General features: G+C 42.2%; 1 protein-coding gene across 3 annotated transcripts in view; it reads right to left on the bottom strand.

Moving 5' to 3' along the window:
• LOC111969194 (tetraspanin-4) overlaps nucleotides 1-24366 on the bottom strand; it is a 143831-nt gene continuing 119465 nt past the window's right edge. For all 3 annotated transcript variants that reach the window (XM_023995143.2, XM_023995142.2, XM_070445315.1), the window contains 5 exons: nucleotides 22495-22569; nucleotides 11020-11121; nucleotides 6517-6648; nucleotides 4123-4206; nucleotides 1-165 (listed from right to left, as the gene is read on the bottom strand). In XM_023995143.2, the coding sequence (XP_023850911.1) occupies nucleotides 97-165; nucleotides 4123-4206; nucleotides 6517-6648; nucleotides 11020-11121; nucleotides 22495-22569 (462 nt within the window). In that variant the 3' untranslated portion in view covers nucleotides 1-96. The remainder of the gene's footprint in view (nucleotides 166-4122; nucleotides 4207-6516; nucleotides 6649-11019; nucleotides 11122-22494; nucleotides 22570-24366) is intronic.

The raw sequence follows: 24366 nt of genomic DNA, 5'->3' as shown, positions 1-24366 counted from the left end.
GAGGATTGGTCTGCGAGGGTGTCGCTGAGAAAGAGGAGAGGGTCTGTGGGAGGGGTGTGTGTGCCGCCCTCATTCCCAGAGTCCTTTGGGGCAAAGCTAGGCGTAGAAGGTCTCCACTTTGACTGCATGGCAGAACATCGTCATAGAGAACACCAAACCCAGAATCTGCACAAAGGGAACACATAYACAACCAAAATCAATGTGAGACAACTACATCGTCAATAAAGTGGCCGTGTCCGAATACCCATACTTGCGTCCTAAATAGTAGGCCGTTTGAGTACGCAAATGTTTTTACATTTTATAGCAGAAAATCTAGTTTACTTTAATTGCCCGGATGTCATACTCATTTCGGCTTTGACAACAGCTGATAATCAGATATGGGGATTTGCTACAGAAATGAACCAATCACGCGAAACAATGCAATCGCATAAGACACATTCTCAGTATGCGGAAATAKAAAGTTTTATAGTATATATACTACCGGTCAAAAGTTTTAGAACACCTACTAGTTCAAGGGTTTTTCTTTATTTTTTTACTATTTTCTACATTGTAGAATAATAGTGAAGACATCAAAACTATAAAATAACACATATGGAATCCTCTAGTAACCAAAAAAGTGTTCAACAAATCAAAATATATTTWAKATTTAAGATTTTCCAAATAGCCACCCTTTGCCTTGATGACAGCTTTGYACACTCTTGGCATTTTCTCAACCAGCTTCATGAGGTAGTCACCTAGAATGCATTTCAATTAACAGATGTGTCTTAAGTTAATTTGTGGAATTTCTTTCCTTCTTAATGCATTTGAGCCAATCAGTTGTGTAGTGACAAGGTAGGGGTTGGTATACAGAAGATGCCCTATTTGGTAAAAGAAAAGTCCATATTATGGCAAGAATAGTTCAAATAAGCAAGAGAAACAACAGTCCATCATTACTTTAAGACATGAAGGTCAGTCAATATGGAACTTTCAAGAACTTTGAAAGGTTCTTCAAGTGCAGTCGCAAAAACCATCAAGCGCTATGATGAAACTGGCTCACATGAGGACCCCCACAGGAATGGAAGACCCAGAGTTACCTATGCTGCAGAGAATAAGTTCATTAGTTACCAGCCTCAGAAATTGCAGCCAAAATAAATGCTTCAGAGCTCAAGTAACAGACACATCTCAACATCAACTGTTCAGAGGAGACTGTGTGAATCAGGCCTTAATGGTCGAATTGCTGCAAAGAAACCACTACTAAAGGACCACAATAATAAGAAGAGACTTGCTTGGGCCAAGAAACACGAGCAATGGACATTAGAGTTTTGGTTCCAACCGCCATGTCTTTGTGAGACGCGATGTGGGTGAACGGATCTCCTCATGTGTATTTCCCACTGGGAAGCATTAAGGAGGTGTGATGGTGTGGGGTGCTTTGTTGGTAACACTGTGATTTATTTAGATTCAAGGCACACTTAACCAGCATGGCTACCACAGCATTCTGCCAAGCCATCCCATCTGTGGGACTATCATTTGTTTTTCAACAGGACAATGACCCAACACACCTCCAGGCTGTGTAAGAGCTATTTTACCAAGAATGAGAGTGATGGAGAGCTGCATCAGATGACCTGGCCTCCACAATCCCCCAACCTTAACCAAAATTGTGTGAAGCAAATGCAGCCAACAAGTGCTCAGCATTTGTTGGAACTCCTTCAAGACTGTTGGAAAAGCATTCCAGGTGAAGCTGGTTGAGAGAATGCTAAGAGTGTGCAAAGCTGTCAAGGCAAAGGGTGGATATTTAAGAATCTTAAATATAAAATATTTTGATTTGTTTAACACTTTTTTGGTTACTACATGATTCCATGTGTGTTATTTCATAGGAGGTGTGATGGTGCTTTGTTGGTGACACTCTCTGTGATTTATTGTCTTCACTATTATTCTACAATGTCAAAAATAGTAAAAATAAAGAAAAACCCTGGAATGAGTAGGTGTTAAAAAACTTTTGACCGGTAGTGTACATTTAAGAAAATCTAGGATGTTTATACTCATTTCAGCTCATCATCTAGTAGAATTCGATGCACACTACACAAGCATTGCATTGGAAGAGGGGGCTGTGAGTGACGGGCCAAGTTCTCTTCAAGTAACCAAACAAAACGATGCTACTTAATTGGGAAGATGCCGATAGCGAAGCTTCTGCGGTGGTGTTCACGAGTATTGCATCGTAGGCTACATAATTAAAACACTTTTTTTACCTAAAGTGGATTTCTGTTTTCTCATAAAGTGTTTCTTGTTCTCTTGGCCTTCGTCAGAGCTTTTAAACGAAATACTAAACATCATTTGATTTCTGAGTGGGCACCGGGGACTCGGGATGTGGCTGCGTTATTAATGTCATGTTGATCAGGCTTTTTGTTTTGAAGAATATGGATTGTTTTAGTTTTGTAGGCTACCTGTTTCATTATTAATGTATGGATCAAGCCTTAACTCCTTCTCAATGATCAGTGCTTTAGTTTATTATGTTGCTGTCCAGCGGTTCTGAATTTGCGATGCGCCCATCTGTCCACGTTTTTCTGTGCAATAGCCTTTTGATTTGAAAAGTTTTGGTGTGTGTACTAGGCTAATGTATATGATACAGCACTTTGGTTTCACTAACAAATATGTTGAAATGGGACCAAATTATCTGTTTCTGTCTTCAGTCCTTTTAAATAGGATAGAAGGCTATGGTAGGTTGAATGTGATGGTCTGCCTATAACCAGCCTGAGTAGGCCTATGTAGTGTAGAGAAATTTATCAAATTGGATATTAGCTATTATCAGGCTGGTTGACAGTGGCTTGTATTCATGAATGCGAAGGAAGCCCCCCCCCCCCCCCCCCAAAGGAAGCCACCTTGGATTTTGGCATCATTGCTATCAAATCCTATTGAGAACTTGCATCATTGACAGAAAAACTTGAATTGAGTGCATATCATTGTGTTGTTGTCCTCCGGTGGCTAGCTAGTCAGCTTGCTAAAATTGTCCTTTCCTAAATTAGCCATGGATGGAGATAGGGATTTGGACTTGGGTTTTACTTAATTCTCCGTGCTGGCCAATGATTATAATGGGGATTCTGATCCAACCATTAATTCATACGTTGTTGTGCCCCTGGCCTGAGAGGATGGAAGTTCATATGTAGCTAGATGTAGAAGGCTAGTGTTAACTTGCTAACGTTCCCATGAATGGAAGTTAGGCTAGCGTGCAAACAATTTAAGCCAGGTAGCCTAGGACAACAAAAATAAAAGCGTTGTACTTTATTGACAGAGGTGATTAGACTGTTTCGTCAACATTAAAGAGAGGATGACATTGGCGTTTCTCTACAAATAGGGTCAACAAGCTTTTTCTACTTGCACGAACGCACACAGAAATCAGAACTATGGGTCCACAGTTACTTTAGCCAAGCACCGCTACTGTTGGATAATGCGATGCAAGAAAAATCCACCTGCACTCAGCCCTGCCCCACGTACTCAGCCAGTCAGGAGCCACTACTACGTTGCGCTCGCGGCATGCTGTATACTTTTTACTATGCTGCGTGCTAAATAGTATGAGTATATAGCATGCAGTGTAAGTATATAGTAAGCTAGTCTGGGTATTCAGACACGGCCAGTCTCCATTGAGAATAAAAAGGTACAACCTCATGAATTTGAATTCACTGTAATAGTTAACAATAGTGGCTTACTTTCAAATCATCTAATTTCTTATCAATTGTTAGTGATATTAGCCTGTTCCAGATCTGTACAATATGTGCTTTAACCAACTCCTCTGACTTTTGTCGTCATGCCATTCAGTCTGACCCCAATGCAAGCTACCGTAAAACGTTCAGATGCGCAGATATTTGGAATGGGGTCTGTATAGCAATGACAACCAATGGTCAAAGTTGGAAAAACAAAATGCCGATCTTCTGGTGCCAAGCCAAGCGAAGATGCTGTGGTTCCTGGTCAATAGACATCTCTCTGTATAAAATGCTACCCACTGAAACGTAAGCATTCAAAGGACTTTTAATGTGCACTTCAAAATCAACCAAATAAAATGTATTGGTCACACACACATGTTTAGCAGATGTTACTGGGGGTGTAGCGAAATGCTTGTAAACCRTACAACGGTRCCACCAGTGTCTGTACCTGTGTGAGTGCCGTACACAGAGCAAAGATCCACAGGGCCACCAGATTCTCTTGTAGCCAATCCTTCACCCGTTCGTAGCATGGCTGTGGAGACACACGAGAATGGAAACAAATATTTTAAAGCACATTATACAAACCCCCCTCATTTATAGCATAAGGAGCCCAAAGTGTAGCCTACAGCAGGGTTGGGATCAATTCCATTTCATTYCACTCAATAGAACAGCCATAGAAAAAGTGATTTTATTTGAAAGGTTAGAGAAAACAAAATGGAACATTTTAATGCGTTTCCTCATTCACGCCATCTGGTGCTAGTCTTGGTAGACTTACAMGAGYATTGGCCCACAGACCCTTTTCTACACCGCCCACATCCCATACWTGCCTTTTACTCTGCAAATCAGCTCCTTGTCGTGTTAGCTAAGTGGGTCCATTGTGGATGCCTTCCACATTTCGCCCACCTCTGCTCTTTTGAACCAATGTTCGCTGGGATAGCTAACATCCCTGTCTAGAGAAATGGGCGGAAGGATGGGAGTGACTTGCAGATACCGTCGCTCTGTGCTGGGACAACATTTAGACAAGTGAGTGGGCTGAATTTTTCATGGCCAACACGAAGAGGATATACACTTAGGCGATGTCAACCAAAGTTTCTCCAAMTCTCCCTTTTCAACATTCATTACGTGTAACACAGTGAAAAGGATGATGTACCACTAGACAACTACAAGTCTTTTTGTAAAAAAATAATGTGAATAGTTTGTATATCCTCAAAGTGGTTGTTGTAATAATTAAAGAGAGTGGCATAGACAATGGCAGACAGTGATGGGACTGGCACAGAGTGCATGAGCCTGGCATGGTACACGGCAGAAAGAAATTATGCCTAACACGGAACCCAAACCGGCTGCGCGCGTGCGCCATCGTGCATAAATKGATYTTGTCCCCCCMMMMCMAACGCGATCACGACACGCAGGTTAAAATATCAAAACAAACTCTGAACCAATTATATTMATTTGGGGACAGGTCGAAAAGCATKAAACATTTATGGCAATTTAGCTAGTTAGCTTGCACTTGCTAGCTAATTTGTCCTGGGATATAAACAKWRAKTTATTTTACCTGAAATGCACAAGGTCCTGTACTCCACCAATTGATCCACACATAAAACGGTCAACCGAATCGTTTCTAGTCATCTCTCTTCCTTCCAGGMTTTTTCYTCTCTTGACTTTATATTGYGWTTGGCAACTTTCATAAATTAGGTGCATTACCGCCACTGACCTCGTTCRTCTTTCAGTCACCCACGTGGGTATAACCAATGAGGAGATGGCACGTGGGTACCTGCTTCTACAAACCAATGAGGAGATGGGAGAGGCAGGACTTGACGCGCAATCTGCGTCAGAAATAGAACTGATTTCTATTTTAGCCCTTGGCAACGCAGACGCTCGTTGGCGCGCTAAAAAACTTGAATAACATAGATTTCTACATTTATTTTGCAACGCGCACACGACGTGAGCGGTGTAGTCAGCCTGTTAGTCTATAGCACTGCTGCTTTTCAGTCTTCCCTAGAATCAGGGATTTAGACCTGGGACACCAGTTGAGTGGATTCTCTCGCCAAACACGGGTATTAATCAAGTAATTATATATTAACTAACTACCAGGGGCGAAAGAAAATCAGCACTGCAGACCTCAAAGCCTAGATTTAAAAACCCCATAGAGTTGATTAACATAAACAAATCCCCATCAAAATCTGTCTAAACTAGAGATATATCTGTGGAAAGTGGCGGAGAAACTGCTCTGTTTGTCAGACGAGGAGGCATCCCGAAAATCGGTCTATGACCCCACTATGGTGTTCTCCGTTTTTTTCCCCTAAGACTCCCACAAGTGTCACGGGACTAGTCTAAAGGTAACCCGGTACCAGTTAAAAAAATGAATGGAAGTATGGAAGTAGTTTTGTGACCCCAAAAAATACACAATTATTCCTGARCTTTCTCCTAGATCTAAACCTTATTCTTTATGATACATTTTTTGACTGTCTGTTTTGCCATTTATGAATGTGTTAACTTGTGCAGTAAAGACCCCCACCCCCCCACACACACACCTTGTACCGCAGGTATAAGGAATATGAGAACAGGTAGTTCTCAGCACAGCAGAGCAGTGTTTCCCAAAGCGTGGGTAGGGTTTTAGCAAAAGCTCAGTGGACTGTGTATTGTCGGACATTTTTCACAGTATAATGTTTTGTTTACCTGGTTGGTCACAAGGGAGGCTTTGGAAAAAAACATTTTTACATTTGGGCACCAAAAACAACAAAATAACATTAGGGAACAACTAGTGTGCATGCGCGTGCGTATTCATGTCAGAGAGAGTGTGTGTGTGCATGTGTTTGTGAACGTTTGATTCTGTGCATCTTACCGCAGTCCACCAGGTCCCTGGGTTCTCGAGGCCACAGTTGTCACTGTACTCCAGACAGCAGGAGTCAGGCACACGGCTGGCGTTGTACACTTCAAACCAGTCCGTATGGTTGGTCACGCCACAGCAGCGGAACTACACCAGACAAGGACACTGCATGTCAATGACAGAACAGAGAGGAAAACCRAACATGCTACACACTAAAACCATTCTGCATGATTCATAAACAGAGATCGKTCTCAGGCACTGACTGTAACGCTCGTCGGAAGAAGTGGACCAAGGTGCAGCATGGTACGTGTTCATGATTCTTTATTGACTCAGACCACCAAACAAAATAATAACGAATGTCACGTTCCGTAGGCTTCACAGAGCTAACAAAAAACAACATCCCACAACCTAAGGTGGCAAAACAGGCTGCCTAAGTATGATTCCCAATCAGAGACAACGATAGACAGCTGTCCCTGATTGAGAACCACACCCGGCCAAAACATAGAAATAAAAAACATAGAATGCCCACCCCACATCACACCCTGACCTAACCAAATAGAGAAATAAAACGTCTCTCTAAGGCCAGGGCGTGACACTGACATGTTAAACATATCTGTCACGTCTTTTATTTAGATAGTTCTCCCTCATCACTCCAAAGTGGCCATTACTGAATTGAAAATGGATTAACATTTTGCAGTGTGGTAATGTATTCAGTGGGGTGTGGAGAGGGTAAGCTTGGTTTTATGGAATGAGAACTTTTCTTGCTGCTGTTTTGACATTTGACTCAATCTAGAATTTCACGTGGAACCCATGGTCTCTCTCTCTCTCTCTCTCTCTCTCTCACACACGTGCTGTCAGTCACACAACTAATGCCCACTACAAACAATCAAACGGGACTCTATAATGTAAAAGTGGCCCCCTTCTGTGATAAACAGCCCAAAGTCTGGTATCTTTTGACGTCTATCGGCAGCTTTCACCAGCAGTGCCTGCAGCATTTTTATCAGCTCCTTTTATTCAAKCTTTCCTCTACYATCTTTCCTCACTTTGTGTTTCCTACTTTCCTTTGCCTGTGATTTGAGCAGTGGATTTTGGTCATGAATAATACAAAGCCAAGCACATCAAAGTGAGTGTGGAGACAAACAGTGTTGTTCTTCGGGGAGCCGTGCGGTCCAATTTGCATTTATCTTACTGATTGACAGCCTATTTAAAGAATCGAAGGCCATTCGTATTGGTTGGAATCAGGTTTGATTGCATAATCCCTTGTCCCTACGAAGTGGTACATATGATAATGTAATTAGCCTGCAGTACTGTATTTCTCCAAGCTTGAACTGTTTTAACACTAGCCTGGCCCCAGATCTGATTGTGCTGTCTTGCTAACTCCTATGGCCTGTGTCATAAACCGATCTAGGACCAGACTAATTTAAGACGACTGTACTGTTCTACTGTTGACCACCAGGGGGCAGTCTAAGCAGGGCAAGCTGATTTATATTTTAGTCAGTTAGCAGACACTCTGGATGACTTACAGGAGCAATTAGGGTTAAGTGCCTTGCTTCAAATAAAATATGTTATTGGTCACGTACACATGGTTAGCAGATGTTATTGCGAGTRTAACGAAATGCTTATGCTTCTAGATCCGATAGAAGAGCAGTATCTAACAGGTAATATTGAACAATTCCACAACAAAACCTAATATCTATCAAATTCCACAAAACTTAATACACACAATCTAGTAAAGGAATGGGATGAGAATATATAAGTACAAAATATATGGATGAGCAGTGACAGAGCGGTTAAGATGCAATAGATAGTAAAGAATAAGTAAAGAATAGATAGTGAAGGATACAGTATACAGTATATACAGTTGAAGTCGGGAATTTACATACACCTTAGAAAAATACATTTCAACTCAGTTTTTCACAATTCCTGACATTTAATCCTAGTAAAAATTCCCTGTCTAGGTCAGTTAGGATCACCACTTTATTTTAAGAATGTGAAATGTCAGAATAATAGTAGAGAGAATGATTTATTTCAGCTTTTATTTCTTTCACCACATTCCCAGTTGGTCAGAAGTTACATACACTCAGTTAGTATTTGGAAGCATTGCCTTTAAATTGTTTAACTTGGGTCAAACGTTTTGGGTAGCCTTCCACMAGCTTCCCACAATAATTTGRGTGAATTTTGGCCATTCCTCCCGACAGAGCTGGTGTAACTGAGTCAGGTTTGTAGGCCTCCTTGCTCGCACACGGTTTTTCAGTTCCGCCCACACATTTTCTATAGGATTGAGGTCTGGGCTTTGTGATGGCCATGCCAATACCTTGACTTTGTTGTCCTTAAGCCATTTTGCCACAACTTTGGAAGTATGCTTGGGGTCATTGTCCATTTGGAAGACCCATTTGCGACCAAGCTGTCTGATGTCTTGAGATGTTGCTTTAATATATCCACATAATTTTCCTAACTCATGATGCCATCTATTTTGTGAAGTGCACCGGCCCCTCCTGCAGCAAAGCACCCCCACAACATGATGCTGCCACCCCCATGCTTCACGATTGGGATGATGTTCTTCGGCTTGCAAGCCTCCCCCTTTTTCCTCCAAACATAACGATGGTCATTATGGCCAAACAGTTATATTTTGTTTCATCAGACATTTCTCCAAAAAGTACGATCTTTGTCCCCATGTGCAGTTGCAAACTGTAGTCTGGCTTTTTTATGGCGGTTTGGGAGCAGTGGTTTCTTCCTTGCTGAGTGGCCTTTCAGCTTATAGGACTTGTTTTACTGTGGATATATATMATTTTGTACCTGTTTCCTCCAGCATCCTCACAAGGTCCTTTGCTGTTGTTCTGGGATTGATTTGCACTTTTCGGACCAAAGTATGTCCATCTCTAGGAGACAGAAYGCGTGACTTGTGTTCCATTTATTAAAGTGACCAATGATTTCAAGTCTGTAGGTAGGCAGCCACCACTGTGCTTGTGGTGGCTGTTTCACAATCTGATAGCCTTGAGATAGAAGCTGTTTTTCAATCTCTCTGTTCCAGCTTTGATGCACCTGTACTGACCTCGCCTTCTGGATGGAAGTKGGGTGAACAGACAGTGGCTCGGGTGGTTGTTGTMCKTGATTATCTTTTCTGCCTTCCAGTGATGTCGGGTGCTGTAGGTGTCCTGGAGGGCAGGTAGTTTGCCCCCGGTGATGCGTTGTGCAGATCGCACCACCCTYTGGAGAACCCTGCGGTTGTGGGTGGTGCTTTTGCCATACCAGGCGTTGATGGTAATCAAGCCCACTGCTGTTGTATCGTCTGCAACTTGATGATTGAGTTGGAGGCGTGCATGGCCACGTAGTCGTGGGTGAACAGGGAGTACAGGTGAGGGCTGAGAACTCACCCTTGTGGGGCCCCAGTGTTGAGGATCAGCGGAGTGGAGATGTTGTTTCCTACCTTCACCACCTGAGGGCGGCCCGTCAGGACGTCCAGGACCCAATTGCACAGGGCGGGGTCGAGACCCAGGGTCTCAAGCTTAATGATGAGTTTGGCGTGTACTATGGTGTTGAATGCTAAACTGTAGTCAATGAACAGCATTCGTGCATAGGTAATCCTCTTTTCCAGATGGGATAGGGCAGTGTGCAGTGTGATGGCGATTTCATCGTCTGTGGACCTATTGGGGCGGTAAGCAAATTGGAGTGGGTCTAGGGTGACAGGTAGGGTGGAGGTGATATGATCCTTGACTAGTCTCTCAAAGCACTTCATGATGACAGAAGTGAGTGCTACGGGGCGATAGTCATTTAGTTCAGTTACCGTAGCTTTCTTGGGAACAGGAACAATGGTGGCCATCTTGAYGCATGTAGGGACAGCAGACTGGGATAGCGATTGATTGAATATGTCCGTAAACACACCAGCCAGCTGGTCTGCGCATGCATTGAGGACGCGGCTAGGGATGCCCTCTGGGCCGGCAGCCCGGCAAGGGTTAATACGTCTAAATGTTTTTTCCACGTCGGCCACGGAGAAGGAGAGCCCAAGGTCTTTGGTAGCGGGCCGCGTTGGTGGCACTGTATTGTACTCAAAGCGCCCAAAGAAGTTGTTTAATTTGTCTGGAAGCAAGACGTCGATGTCCGCGACGGGGCTGGTTTTCTTTTTGTAATCTGGGATTGACTGTAGACCCTGTCACATACGTCTCATGTTTGAGCCATTGAATTGCGACTCCACTTTGTCTCTATACTGACGCTTTGCTTATTTGATTGCCTTACGGAGGGAATAACTACATTGTTTGTATTCGGCCATGTTTCCAGTCGCGTTGCCATGATTAAATGCGGTGGTACGTGCTTTCAGTTTTGCGCGAATGCTACCATCCAATCCACGGTTTCTGGTTAAGGAAGGTTTTAATAGGGCTAACAATGTAAGAAATAATACATAAAAAACGAAATACTGCACAGTTTCCTCAGGACTAGAAGTGAATCTGCCATCTCTATCGGCGCCATCTTGTGTACACACACACACACACACACACAAACACTCTCTGCTTAAGGACTTACATCCGTTTGTACGATCATCCAAGCGTTGGTCAAGCCCACGTTGCCCTCGGTGCCAAAGAGCTGGAGTCCCCTCTTCAAATCCCTCTGGGCATAGTGATCAATCTGGATACAAGACAGACACACAAAGACATCAAGGTGACGACATAAACCTCCTTACTCATGCAGAACACACACACAAACATTCTCTGTCTTTCTCTGTCTCCGAAACACATGACTTAACCTTACTTACACATTCAGACAGTCAACAAACAAGATATCAATCTGATTGATCGCCATTGCTCTCTCAAAAACTGCCAGTAGAATAATGTAGTCGTTTGGCATGTTTGTGTAGAGGGCTACAGGCTGATACCCTCAGTGGTCTGTTCAACCCACTGTCAAAAGGGTTCTCCCACTCGACTAAATCACATCTGTTTACATCCGTTTCAACACAGCCGCAATGTAGCATGAATAATAGACTCTACACCTGATATTTKTCTGAGCAATATAATATACTGGTACAATGTAGAACACAAAGGTAACACAAAGGATAAAAGAGCATGAGTAAGGCCTTCAGGGGAAGAGTTACTAAAATACAATTTCATGATTTTAGCTTTGTTCTCGTCTTGTATTCCCTTTCTGAAAATAACAGGAGCAACCTTACTCTGACTTTTGTGTCATTCATTGACGTTAATGGGAGACAAATTTGAGTTTAGTGCTATCGCAAGTCAGAATATGGCCCTGAGCAGATACTGTCTCAGACTTCCAATCATGCCTCTGCTGACACTGCTGTAGCTTCAAAAATGCATGATCAAATATTTCTGGCGAAAGACTAATCGAATCTGATATATTTTTTAAAACTTCTACTCAAAGTTAGATTTTTCAAGCCGAGCCTAATAGGCTCTCATTAGTAGGGAGTGTGAACTGCTGTTTCACTGTTAGCTCAGTATCGATGTTGACCTTGGGACTGCCGTCGCCTCCTTGCCTACACCAGGCAAGGTAAGGAGGGAGGCATCAGTTACTTAGAAGGAGAGAGAGGAGCGAGAGAGTGTAGGTGAAGGGCAGAGAGTGCAAAATAATGGGAGAAGGAGAGAATGGGATAGAGAGAAAGGGGAGAGAATGGGAGAGAGAGCAGGAAATAAATGAATAGCAGAGGCAGGTACACAAAGACAAGGTACACAAAAAATCCCCAAAAACAATACGGAAGACCATAATTCACTGCTTTTGCAGCTGCGACCTGAAGGTAAACATAAACAAGGTTGGTATTATGTGGGTAGAAAACGCATTGTCGTAAGCGGGGTAAATTCCATTTCAATAATTWAAAAAAAACGCTCAGTGGAGATATTCATGGCATCGGGTCAACAGAAGGAGAGAACTTGTGGGAAAAGTATCTTTCCAGTGAAACCAGCCCTACAGACAAACATACATTTTCTCTCAAGTCAGGAACAAACATAGAAAGTGAGAGAGAAGTGAAAGGAAAAGGGGCTTTAAATACAGTAGGGGGAGAGACAATAGCATATCCCCTGTGTATTGCCTTGGAACACACTGACTCGTAATATGCCGGGTCACCACAAGACAGCTAAACCTGCCATATAAGATTAGAGATTCAAGGAAGGATTTWGAATAATTTTCCAGCATCTGGCAACCGCAGTGGCCTCACAGTCTGAAAGTCATCGGTTTGAGTGATTCTAATCAACTTGGTGSTGCTTACAGAAGCTACTGTTGTTTTATACACACTGTTATGGATTAGCCTGAATCATGTTGTAATCAAATGGGCGATGTAGAAACAMCTCTCTCTTCCCAAAGCAGCTCACTATACAGCAGTAGAACTATTAAAATATTTCTCCAGGCCTCAAGTTTTGCTGTTTTGTCATGTTTATTTTCTTCCTGRTAGTTAATTATGGATTAAGGCTAAACTAGAGTCCACTCACCTGGTGTCCCAGGTCTGAATCCAACCCTTGCTCTTTCTCATTGTCTAAAAATCTGTCCTCTTCTCAGTCCTCGCTTCTGCTCCTTCATCTGCACTGATCTGAAAGAATGTACCTGGTGAAGGCCACGCAAATGATGACTTCCACCATATCCCCCCCCCCCCCTTTCAAAGCTTTTCCAGTCAGTGCAGTAAAGGGAGAGGAGAGAACAAAGTTTTATTTCAGACATTACATTCGGAAAGTATTCACACCCCTTGACTTTTTCCATATTTTGTTACGTTACAAGCCTTTTTCTAAAATTGATTCAATTGTTTCCCCTTCTCGATCTACACAGAATACCCATAAAGAAAAAACAGGTTGTTAGAAAGAAAAAATAAACATTTACATAAGTATTCAGAACTTTACTCGGTACTTTGTTGAAGCACCTTTGGCAGCGATCACAGCCTTGAGTCTTCTTGGTTATGACGCTACAAAGCTTGGCACACCTGTATTTGGGGAGTTTCTACCATTCTTCTCTGCAGATCTCTCAAGCTCTGTCAGGTTGGATGGGGAGCGTCGCTGTACAGCTATTTTCAGGTCTCTCCAGAGATGTTCGATCGGGTTCAAGTCCAGGATCTGGCTGGGCCACTCAAGGACATTCAGAGACTTGTCCCAAAGCCACTCCTGCGTTGTCTTGGCTGTGTGCTTAGGGCCATTGTCCATTGTCTGAGGCCCTGAGCTCTCTGGAGCAGGTTTTCATCAAGGATATCTCAGTACTTTGCTCCGTTCATATTTCCCTCGATCCTGACTAGTCTCCCAGTCCCTGCAGCTGAAAAACATCCCCACAGCATGATGCTGCAACCACCATTTATTTATTTTACCAGGCAAGTCAGTTAAGAACAAATTCTTATTTTCAATGACTGCCTAGGAACAGTGTGTTAACTGCCTTGTTCAGGGGCAGAATGACAGATTTTTTACCTTGTCAGCTCAGGGATTTGATCTTGCAACCTTTCGGTTACTAGTCCAACGCTCTAACACTAGGCTACCTGCCGCACCATGCTTCACCGTATGGATAGTGCCTGGTTTCCTCCAGACGTGACGCTTGGCATTCAGGCCCAAGAGTTCAATCTTGGTTTCATCAGATCAGAATGAGAATTGGTGTTTCTCATGGTCTGAGAGTCCTTTAGGTGCCTTTTGGCAAACTCCAAGCAGGCTGTTGTGTGCCGTTTACTGAGGAGTGGCTTCGTCTGGCACTCTACCATAAACACCTGATTAGTGGAGTGCTGCAGAGATAGCTGTCCTTCTGGAAGGTTCTCCCATCCACAAAGAGGAACTCTGGAGCTCTGTCAGAGTGACCATCGGGTTCTTGGTCACCTCTGACCAACGCCTTCTCTCCCAAAATGCTGAGTTTGTCAGGCGGCCCGTCTAGGAAGAGTCTTGGTGGTTCAAACTTCTTCCATTTAAGAATGATGGAGGCACTGTGTTCTTGGGGACTTCAATGCTGCAGACATTTTTTGGTACACTTCCTAGATCTGTGCCTTGAACATTTGTCTTGGAGCTCAACAGACAATTCTTTGACCATGGCTTGGTTTTTGCTCTGACATGCACTGTCAACTGTGGGACCTTATATAGACAGGCATGTGCCTTTCCAAATCATGTCCAATCAATTGAATTTACCCCAGGTGGACTCCAATCAAGTTGTAGAAACATCTCAAGGATGATCAATGGAAACAGGATGCACCTGAGCTCAATTTCGAGTCTCATAGCAAAGGGTCTGAATACTTATGTAAATAAGGTATTTCTGTTTTTTATTTTAATAAATTAGCTAACATTTCTAAACCTGTTTTCTCTTTGTCATCTCTTTGTCATTATGGGGTATTGTGGGTAGATTGATGGGCGGAAAAAACAATTTAATACATTTTAGAATAAGGCTGTAATGTAACAAAATGTGGAAAARGTCAAGGGGTCTGAATACTTTCCGAATGCACTGTACTTCAGACACTGTACTGTGTGACATGTTTATTGGACAAGGTATCAGGAAATATGAAGAGAAGGGGAAGGCTGTGTGCATCGTCCCAAAATGGCAAACTGCTTATCTATGCTCGTCTGTGATAGTATAGCTCCCTGCAAGGGGTGAATAGTGTCAAAACGCTGCCTTTTTGAGGTTCTATTCTCTCGAGTCATTCCCCTTCATTTCGTATGTTCATTCAAATGCATTCATATGTATTCATAGGAAAACATTGACAGAAGCTGTTCACGTTTCGTTACCCACAGCCTATTTTCCTCAAWGCTGCTTTGCTCCGTTCTAGTTCTTGTATTATGGTTTCATCTCAACCTGATTGCAATATTGAATTAGACTGTTACCTAAAATCCCTGTTTTTTCCTAGCTGACGGTTTGTACACAACCCTCATTCTGGCTTGTGGGGCTCCCGAGTGGCGCAGCGGTCTAGGGCACTGCATCTCAGTGTTAGAGGCGTCACTACAGACAYCCTGGTTCGAATCCAGGCTGTATCACAACCGGCCGTGATTGGGAGTCCTGTAGGGGGGTGCACAATTGGCCCAGCGTCGTCCAGGTTYGGCCGGTGTAGGCTGTCATTGTGAATAAGAATTTGTTCTTAACTGACTTGCCTAGTAAAATAAAAAACAATTATGCCTATGAAGTTTGAGTCAACAGTTACTTTTACCAGACGTGGGTTCAAATAGGTTAGTGTTTGGTTGAGCCTGCCTGACAGTTAATCCTGCCTGGAGTGCCAGAAGTCCAGCTAAAGCTTTTGAAACAAAACAAATACCATTTGAACCCAGTTTTTTTTATTTTACTGTCAACACCACTACAGGATTTCACCAATGGGTTCCTCCTTTTCACATAAAGAGCCTAACATTTGACATGTTTTGTGGGTAGTCCAATTAATTAGTCATTTCATGTTTCCATTAATTTAATGGGTGAATCAATATGATTAGTGGTGCGTTTTACCAATGAAACATTTCTCTCAGCGTGAAATGAAACTTTTCCATGCTTGAAATTCATTCWGGCAGTGGTTACATGACTCAATTTCAAATTGCTACATTGAACCTCAGAAGTCCCATGTTGCTGAGGTAAAATGTGCACCTTGTTTATCTAAGAAACATGATTCATACTAAGATTAAATACAACAACCTGAGTTGTGCCGACATCAGTTCTAAAAGAAACAGTGACATTGAAGAAAACATCACTGTCTTTCATTTAAGGCACATTCTGATGTCATTGTTTAAGCTTTTACAAATATTCCTTCATTAATCATATTGTAAAAAATATGAGAATAATATTGATAGGTGTCTCAGTGAATTGAGCAATTGAATGTATAATTTATTTATTTTATAATGTGTAAACTAACTGCAAATGACTGACAACTTCCATTGACGTGAGTCTGGCCTATTTAAAAAAAATGTATTTAACCTTTATTTAACCAGGTACAACCCATTGAGGTTAAAAACCTATTTTGCGACGGTGACCTGGCAAGAAGGCAAAACAGGGAAATATCAGCGTGTCCATAGAACATTACAGAAAAATACAGAATACACACAACAGACAAAGTGTCACAAGTTAAAGATACAATTGAAGATTAGAAACAACTGCAGTTATCACACAGTGTTGTGATCAGGGTCTTAAAAACAAGCAAAGACACTTAACTCCCCTAACTTTACAATCTTCTGAAGCATGTTCCAGGATGAAGGGGCATTATGGGAAAAACATTTTTTTCCCATCTCAGTTCTAGCCTTAGGAACAGACAAGGTCAGCAGCGACTGTGAACGAAGACTGTATTGAGTGACTGATCTGGTCAGTAAGGAACAGAGATACAATGGGAGTTGTACCATCAATTCCCTGTACACAAAAGTGTACCAGTGCTTTAGCCTCCTGGTGGAGAGAGAGGTCCATTGCACCATAGCATACAGATCACAGTGATGAGTGAGTGATGTAGCATTTTGTAATAGATCTTAAAGCACCATGATACTCTGTGTCCAGAGTTTAAGGTACTTGCTGAGGCCTGCATATAGACAATAATCACCATAATCCAGCACTGATTCAAAAAAAAAAGTGCTTTGAACAAGATATTTTCTGACTAACATTGAAAAGCAAGATTTGTTCCCGTAATAGAAACTACATTTCAACTTCAGTTTCTTGGTCAAAGTATCAATGTGCTGTTTAAAATTCAACTTTTCATCTAACCAAATCCCAAGATACTTACGGGAGGTGACCCTATCAATTTGCTGGCCTGCTACACTTAAAATCTGCAAGTGACTCCATCTGTTAACATTCAGGGAAGAGAAAAAACCATAATCTTTGTATTTCTCTCATTAAGCACAAGTTTCAATTGGAAAAGCTGCCTTTTAATAACATCAAAGGCCAACTGTAAGTCCTGAAAAGCCTTATCAATATTAGATGCGCTAGAATAAATAATTGTGTCATCRGCATAAAGATGGAGATTTGCAGAGTCAGTCTTCCCTATATCATTTATATACCGTGTAAAAAAAGGATCAGACCTAAAATTGAGCCCTGGGGAACTCCTTTTGTAAGTCTYCGACACTCACRTTTCATACCCTCCTGAGCTACACACTGTGTTCTGCCAGAAAGTTCTGGAACCAATCCAACGCGTCAATACTCAAACCAACCTTTTTTGGTCTATACGACAGCACGGCATGGTTAATAAAAAGTGAAACAGTGATTTTCCTTGTCCTGAGCATCTAGAATATCACCTGCAAYCTTACTTACAGCAGTAATTGTACTATGCTTGGCTCTAAATCCCGGCTGGAATTGAGATAAAACTGAGTTATTATAAAGAGAGTCTTTGAACTGTGACTTCACCAAGTTTTCCAAAACTTTTGCCAGTGCAGACAGTTTAGATACGGGACGATAGTTATCCAACAGGGACGGATCTCTACCTTTATGTAAARGCGTGACATGGGCTGCTTTTCAGACTTTTGGAATGGTATTACTCACCAATGAAAGATKTAATATGTGAGTGAGAGGGGCAGCAATGATCTCTGCACCAATYTTTTGAAAATATGGGTTTAATTCATCCGGGCCAGATGCTTTCTTAATATCATTCGATTGGAGTTCCTTTACAACTTCTGAAAGCTCAATCTCGGTAAAATGAAATAAATGAACCGTAGGCCGGCATGTGGCAGTTTCATTCACRGCCTCATTTGAGATGTTAGTAAAGAGTTCAATATCAAATACATGCCCAGCTTTAGCAAAATGCCAATTAAACATGTCAAGCAGTTTATTATTGTTAGTCACGTCCATTGAATGTGAGGTCAATTTCAGCAGAAGACCAGAAGAGTTTGTGTTAAAATGATGGAAAACCATTAAATCCATGAATGTTGTCGGGTTATTGAGGTTTTCATCTGTAGATTTCGTAATAGAAGCTCGATTTGCATTTCCGTATTAACAAGGCGCACTTATTTCTCAGTGCTTGAATAACTGCCATTCAATCTGGGAATTACCCTTTCTGGCTTGGCCCATTGTGTATTTAGTTTATGGATCAAATCAGATAATTCTCCTGTAAACCAGGGATTGTCTCTACCTCTTACCTGGTACTTTTTGAGAGAGGCATGTTTATCACAGATAGTAGAAAACATAGAATGAAAATAGGAGAATGCCTCTTCGATATCTGGAATAAGTACATCCTGTCCAGTTGTATGCATAAAGTTCATGCAGGAATGCCTGCTCACAGAACTGCCTACATTTTGTTTGACTATTACCGAGAGGGCACTTTGGGGATTTTAGTGTCTCTAATGCAAGCAACTGCACAATGATCACTTAAAATCATTAGCGAAATCCAACGGCCGAGTATTTATGCGGATTGTTTGTTAGATAACATCAATAAGTGTTGACTTAGAGATGCTTTGGGATTGAGTCTTGTAACCGCATTTATAATTTGAAAGTAAAATGTCATGTATTGCACAGTCCTCTTATGGCCTCAGAGTTTGGAGATAACCAATCCCAGTTTAAATCGTCCATAAGGACCTTTTCATTTCCCCCCCAACCACGCATCAGTTCAGCCAGAGAATCCAGGGATTCTACTTTTGCAGATGGAGGTCTATAACGTCCTATCAAATCTAAGTTCACAGCTTTTGATAACTGTAGCTTCAATGCTAAAAACTCAAACTGTTTTGGTTTAGTTAAAGACCTTAGTTCAGTAACCACATATCTGTCTTTAATATAGATGGCTATACCTCCCCCTTACTTTGTCGGTCACATTGATAAACATCAGAACCATCCAAGCCTATAGACTGATTTAGAACAGATTTCTTAAACCAGGTCTCGGATAGTACTAAAACATCTGGGTCAGCAGTGTGAACCCAGACTTTTATCATGTCCAATTCTGGCATCAAACTCCTCACATTAATATGCATCAGTCCCAACCCTGATCTAGTTTTAAAATCATTTGGAGTGGGAAGTTCATCCATAGCCAATGTGCCTGGGTTTGGGTAAATGTTTCCTGATCCGTAGCCAATGGGCCTGGGTTTGGGTAAATGTTTCCTGATCCATAGCCACTGGGCCTGGGTTTGGGTGAATGTTTCCTGATCCATAGCCACTGGGCCTGGGTTTGGGTGAATGTTTCCTGATCCATAGCCAATGGGCCTGGGTTTGGGTGAATGTTTCCTGACACCAAAAGCAGAAGAATAATAAAACACCTCGATTTGTTTTTTCCTAAAATCTCTCTGCACTTAGATGATTTAAAATAATCCAAACTACAGTCATCTGATACAKCAAACAGTTTCTAGCCAAACCAAACCCTGTGGATGAGAAAGTTTTATGTGCATGTCACAGTAGGAGTCAAATGGTAACACAATCKGATCCCTCTGAAAGATAAAAGCTGCTATACCATCAGTCAAAGTAGGGTTTAGCGGTATCTCTGGGTCAGGGAGATGAGATTTGTTTTTGATAATTTAGACAATGCCATAACCCATTTAGTMATAACCCATGTAGGCAGCAATTAAAACCATTTGTACAAAAATAGCAATTTTAACCACTGAATCCAGCAGTTCACTAAAACAAAAAGAAAACAACATTTAAATATACTGAGTCAATCTTTTGAAACCTTAAAATTCCCCCAAAATATTCAGCTGTAGCCTACAGGTCTAGTAGAATTAGAAAGAAAGTGTGTGCCCAAGCACTGTTGCCTTAGTTAGAGCGTTCAGCGTGTTCAACAGCCGCTGCAGGAATGTACTGACAGGGATTTTGCCCAGTGTGTGGGTCTGGTCAATGCACCCAGTCGCCTTGCAGTAGGCTACCGCACAGTGAGGCAGAGCGGGCCCAGTAGACCAATCACTGGTGGCTAGTCCACCCGGCAGCGGTATCCTGGGATAGGAAGCCCAGCGCTCCGGTTTCCACCGCACAGCGGGACAGGAGAGGAGTCAGAAGCCTCCGGTAGAACGGCGAAACACAGATAAAAACCTGAGCGTTGAGGAGTATCCAAGGCTAGTCGGCTCAACGTGTCTAGACCGTCAGTCACAGCACAGATGTATCCTCTCTCGGCTTTCAGGGAGGGCAACACACCGGCTTTATCTCCTCATGTAGAAACCAGCAGATGTCAATGAATGGTTTTGCTAAGTAATACAAACTTGGAACACTTGAAACAAACAAACAGCGTGACACAACACGCTCGGCAAACCTGCCCTGCCGCCATCTTGAACTAGTGTCTAGTTTGAGAAACAGACGTGTTTATGGACACCGGACGGATCACCATTTTCCTACAGTAACTTAATTGGTTTGACCGACAAGGTTTCCTAGTTGGAAAGGAACCCCTGCCTGGCTGCCGTAACTTTTTTTAGGTACCCTATTTGATTAAGTGGTTATGTGACTAGCTGGTGATGAGACTAGGTCAGCGTTTCTCAATCCTGGTCTTGGGGAGCACATTTGAGTTTTTCAAAGGCTTGATGATAAGTTGATTATTTGAATCAGGTGTGTAATGCTAGGGCAAACATTTTAAAATTATGCACCCCTTGTGGTCCCCGGGACCAGGATTGGGAAACACTGGACTAGGTGGTACTGGCATGACTGCCTGGAGTTACAGGGATTGAAGTCAGTCAAAGATGGCAAGGTTGGCAGCTGTAGCCTGGTATTAGGTGGCACGGGCTGATGTGGTGACGAGACAGCTGGGAGTGTTCCAGGCCATCAGTGGAGCAGCAGAGTTGTGGGAATGAGACCCGGCAACAGAATACTGATGAAGCATCAGGGAATCGGCTCTCTGGGCAAAGTTCCCTCGTTATTTCCTACTTTCTCAATCATGTTGAATCAATGTTGCTGGTAGGTTGAATATTTCTGAAAAAGGCAACAACATACGGTACGCTGTTGTTTGCAGCGGGAACTGATACATTTGGCTATAACGCAAGTTGACATAACCGTTAACGTCACGTACCAACTCATCTGATCACCAAGACTGTGCTTAATCATGTGTGTTAGTGCTGGGCTTCCATAAAAGCCAGCACACACACACATCTCCCTTCCAGTACCCGGAATGGAAAACACTGTTAAAAAAATWATAACATAGCCTTCCCAACAATAACATTAACATATAGCTCTCTTATGTACATGTGGAATGACTTGCTGTTCAAGAACATCGCAGAGTCCATTTAAAATATCCACTAGAGGGCCATTCCCCTTTTGTCGTCCTTCCTAACAAGTCCTACAGTACATCTACAGTACGCCTGGCTCTTACAGTGCTCCGCTCTTTTACTCAGTTTCTCGTTGCACTGCTTAGTGTAGGAACAGTTAAGAAATGAAACTGAATCATTCAGACACGGAATGGAGGATAGGGAAACAGGGGACTGTTAGACATAGGGACTAGGGTGGGGACTGAGGTAAGTTAACATTCATAACGGATGGGATATATTGGCCGAGAGCCCAGGAAGACGCTACCAATCCAGGAACTCTTCTAGAATTACACAGCGAGTGAGACAAACCAAAGGATTATAATGGCTGTGGGGCGGAGGATTCAGATTTAACAGAGCCTGTATGGGTTTTATTACATAACCACAGATAAAAGGCTATACACAGTACGAGAGTGGGGAAAAATGTAATACACTCAAAGGAAATAAAGAGGGTGGAGAGAAATATCAAAGGGTAGGATCATTATTTACTAAAAGGTACAGACGGAGACTATAGACACCAACGGCCTTGGCCCTGGCCCCTGGGGTAGCGAGGATGCCACAAGTCATGCATAATGGAGTGGCGTGGTCGATAAATTGGAGGGTGTCCCGTCATTGGACACAACGCTTGTTTAGACGGATTGAATTTGGAATGCMGTGAATTGTATCGTTGTGTCTGTGCGTGCCAGCGTGTGCATGCGTATGTAGGAGCAGGATATGTGTGTGCRAATTGCATTATTAATCCCTTCCCAAGTCGGGAATGCTCTGATGTGAAAATATTTATTTATGTCGAAAAGCCATTGCTCCTCTGCTTTTCAATCAGACTTGCTTATTGTACAGGGGGTAAAAGCATTTTTGGATTAGTTTAAATCAATATATATTATATTATTATTCTGTGATACTTAAAAACTGTACCTGAATCAACCACAATAAAATAAATAAGAGCGAGACGTCGCCTTACCTGGTCTTGGTAAACAAAGAAGAGCATGATGGACAGAATCTCCAAGAAGAAGATCAGAAGAAGGAGGATGAAGAACTGTGGAGAGAGGAGAGAGAGAGAGGAGAGAGAGATGGAGAGAGAGAGGAGAGATAGGAGAGAGAGAGAGGAGAGAAGAGAGGAGAGAGAGATGGAGAGAGAGTGCATTAGAACTTTAACTTGAGAAACAAAGAGTGGGAGAGACAACGTGTCAGGAAGAGTGAGTTGAAGAGACATGAGAGATCGAATGCCTTTGGATCATTCCGCCTTATATATATATTTATGACTGACAGAGAAGGAGAGGAGTGGAACAGTAATACTCAGAGAGACAGGTTGAGCCGGTATACAGTGAGATCCAAAAGTATTGGGACAGTGACACATTTATTATTGTTTTGGCTCCATACTTCAGCACTTTCAATTTATACAAAGACTATGAGGTTAAAGCGCAGACTGTTAGCTTTAATTTGAGGGAATTGTCATCCATATCAGTTGAACAGTTTAGAAATTTAGAGCACTTTTTGTACACATTTTAGGGGACCAAAAGTATTGGGACAAATTCACTTATATGTGTACTAAAGTAGTAAAAAGTTAAGTATTTGGTCCCATATTCATAATACGCAATGACTACATCACGTGACKACAAATATCATACACCCCAATAATACTAACTTCCCCTGTTATTGTAATGGTGAGAGGTTAACATTTCTTGGGTGTATATTTGTGTGCATCTGCAACTTTCCCACTCATCATTATTCACGATTCATTTAGGATTATCCGTAATCATGGTAGCATCCACATTAATGTAGAAGTGTTTAGATACATATTCTATTCTTATTTACAATAAAGGTGACTCCAAAATGACACAATACATTATTTACCATTCATTTCTATTGGGCACAAAATAATCTAAATCACAACCGAAACAGCAAAAGCATCCAACAAATTTGTAGAGTCACAAGCTCGACGTAGTCATTGCGTGCTATGAATATGGGACCAAATACTTAACTTTTTACTATTTTAATACACATAAATGAATTTGTCATTGCTTTTGGTCCCCTAAAATGAAGGGACTATGTGCAAAAAGTGTTGTAATTTATAAACGGTTCACCTCAAATGAAAGATTCCAGCCTGCACTTTAATCTCATAGTCATTGATCATCTCAAAGCTAAAGTGTTGGAGAACAGGACCAAAACATGTCGCTGTCCCAATATTTTACGTGATATATAACCTAACCTGTATGCATTTCGGATTTGGAAACGCTCACATATTTTAATCAACAAACCGTACCTCCTCGATCGTTTGCTAGATGAGATAGTTTCTGAGTAATACGTTGCCCCCCTACGTGAGCGCTCGAAAAAGTTACCACCCGATACATCCTACCCCCGCAAAGCAATCGTTCCGTCCCTCGCGCAGAAAAATGCTTGACTAATCTCAAACGGAGAGAAAAGGAGAGAACATGGGAGGGTGATGGAATGACAGCGAGTTTCAGAATGTCAAGGGAGTGAACGTGTGAATTTAAGAGTGCGACCAAGTCTGTGAAGACAGACTTTGGTTTACTGCAGTCTTGGTGTATGGTGCATTTATCTTTTTTCATTGTTAAAGCGTACTTTTCAGGCCTTTCTAAATGTGAAACGCTAGTTAGAGTGGTTCTCAGAGTCCTCGTCAGGTTTGGGGTGGATGTCGCCTTCAAGGACTGCTTGGCAGAGCTTGTTTGAATGGGAGACCAAAGCAGGGAGGATTWAAAAAAATCTATATTATAAAAGAATGGCTGACTTAGTGAAGACCTTGCCTCTGCTCTCTCCTCGACTCAACCAGGAAGAAGCTGTTCTATGAGCTTGTCCTTTGTTTCCAGATACA

Source organism: Salvelinus sp. IW2-2015, linkage group LG10, assembly GCF_002910315.2.
Source record: "Salvelinus sp. IW2-2015 linkage group LG10, ASM291031v2, whole genome shotgun sequence".
Lineage (NCBI taxonomy): Eukaryota > Metazoa > Chordata > Actinopteri > Salmoniformes > Salmonidae > Salvelinus > Salvelinus sp. IW2-2015.
The sequence above is the reverse complement of the archived record's forward strand: the minus strand, read 5'-3'. Positions and strand labels throughout refer to the sequence as shown.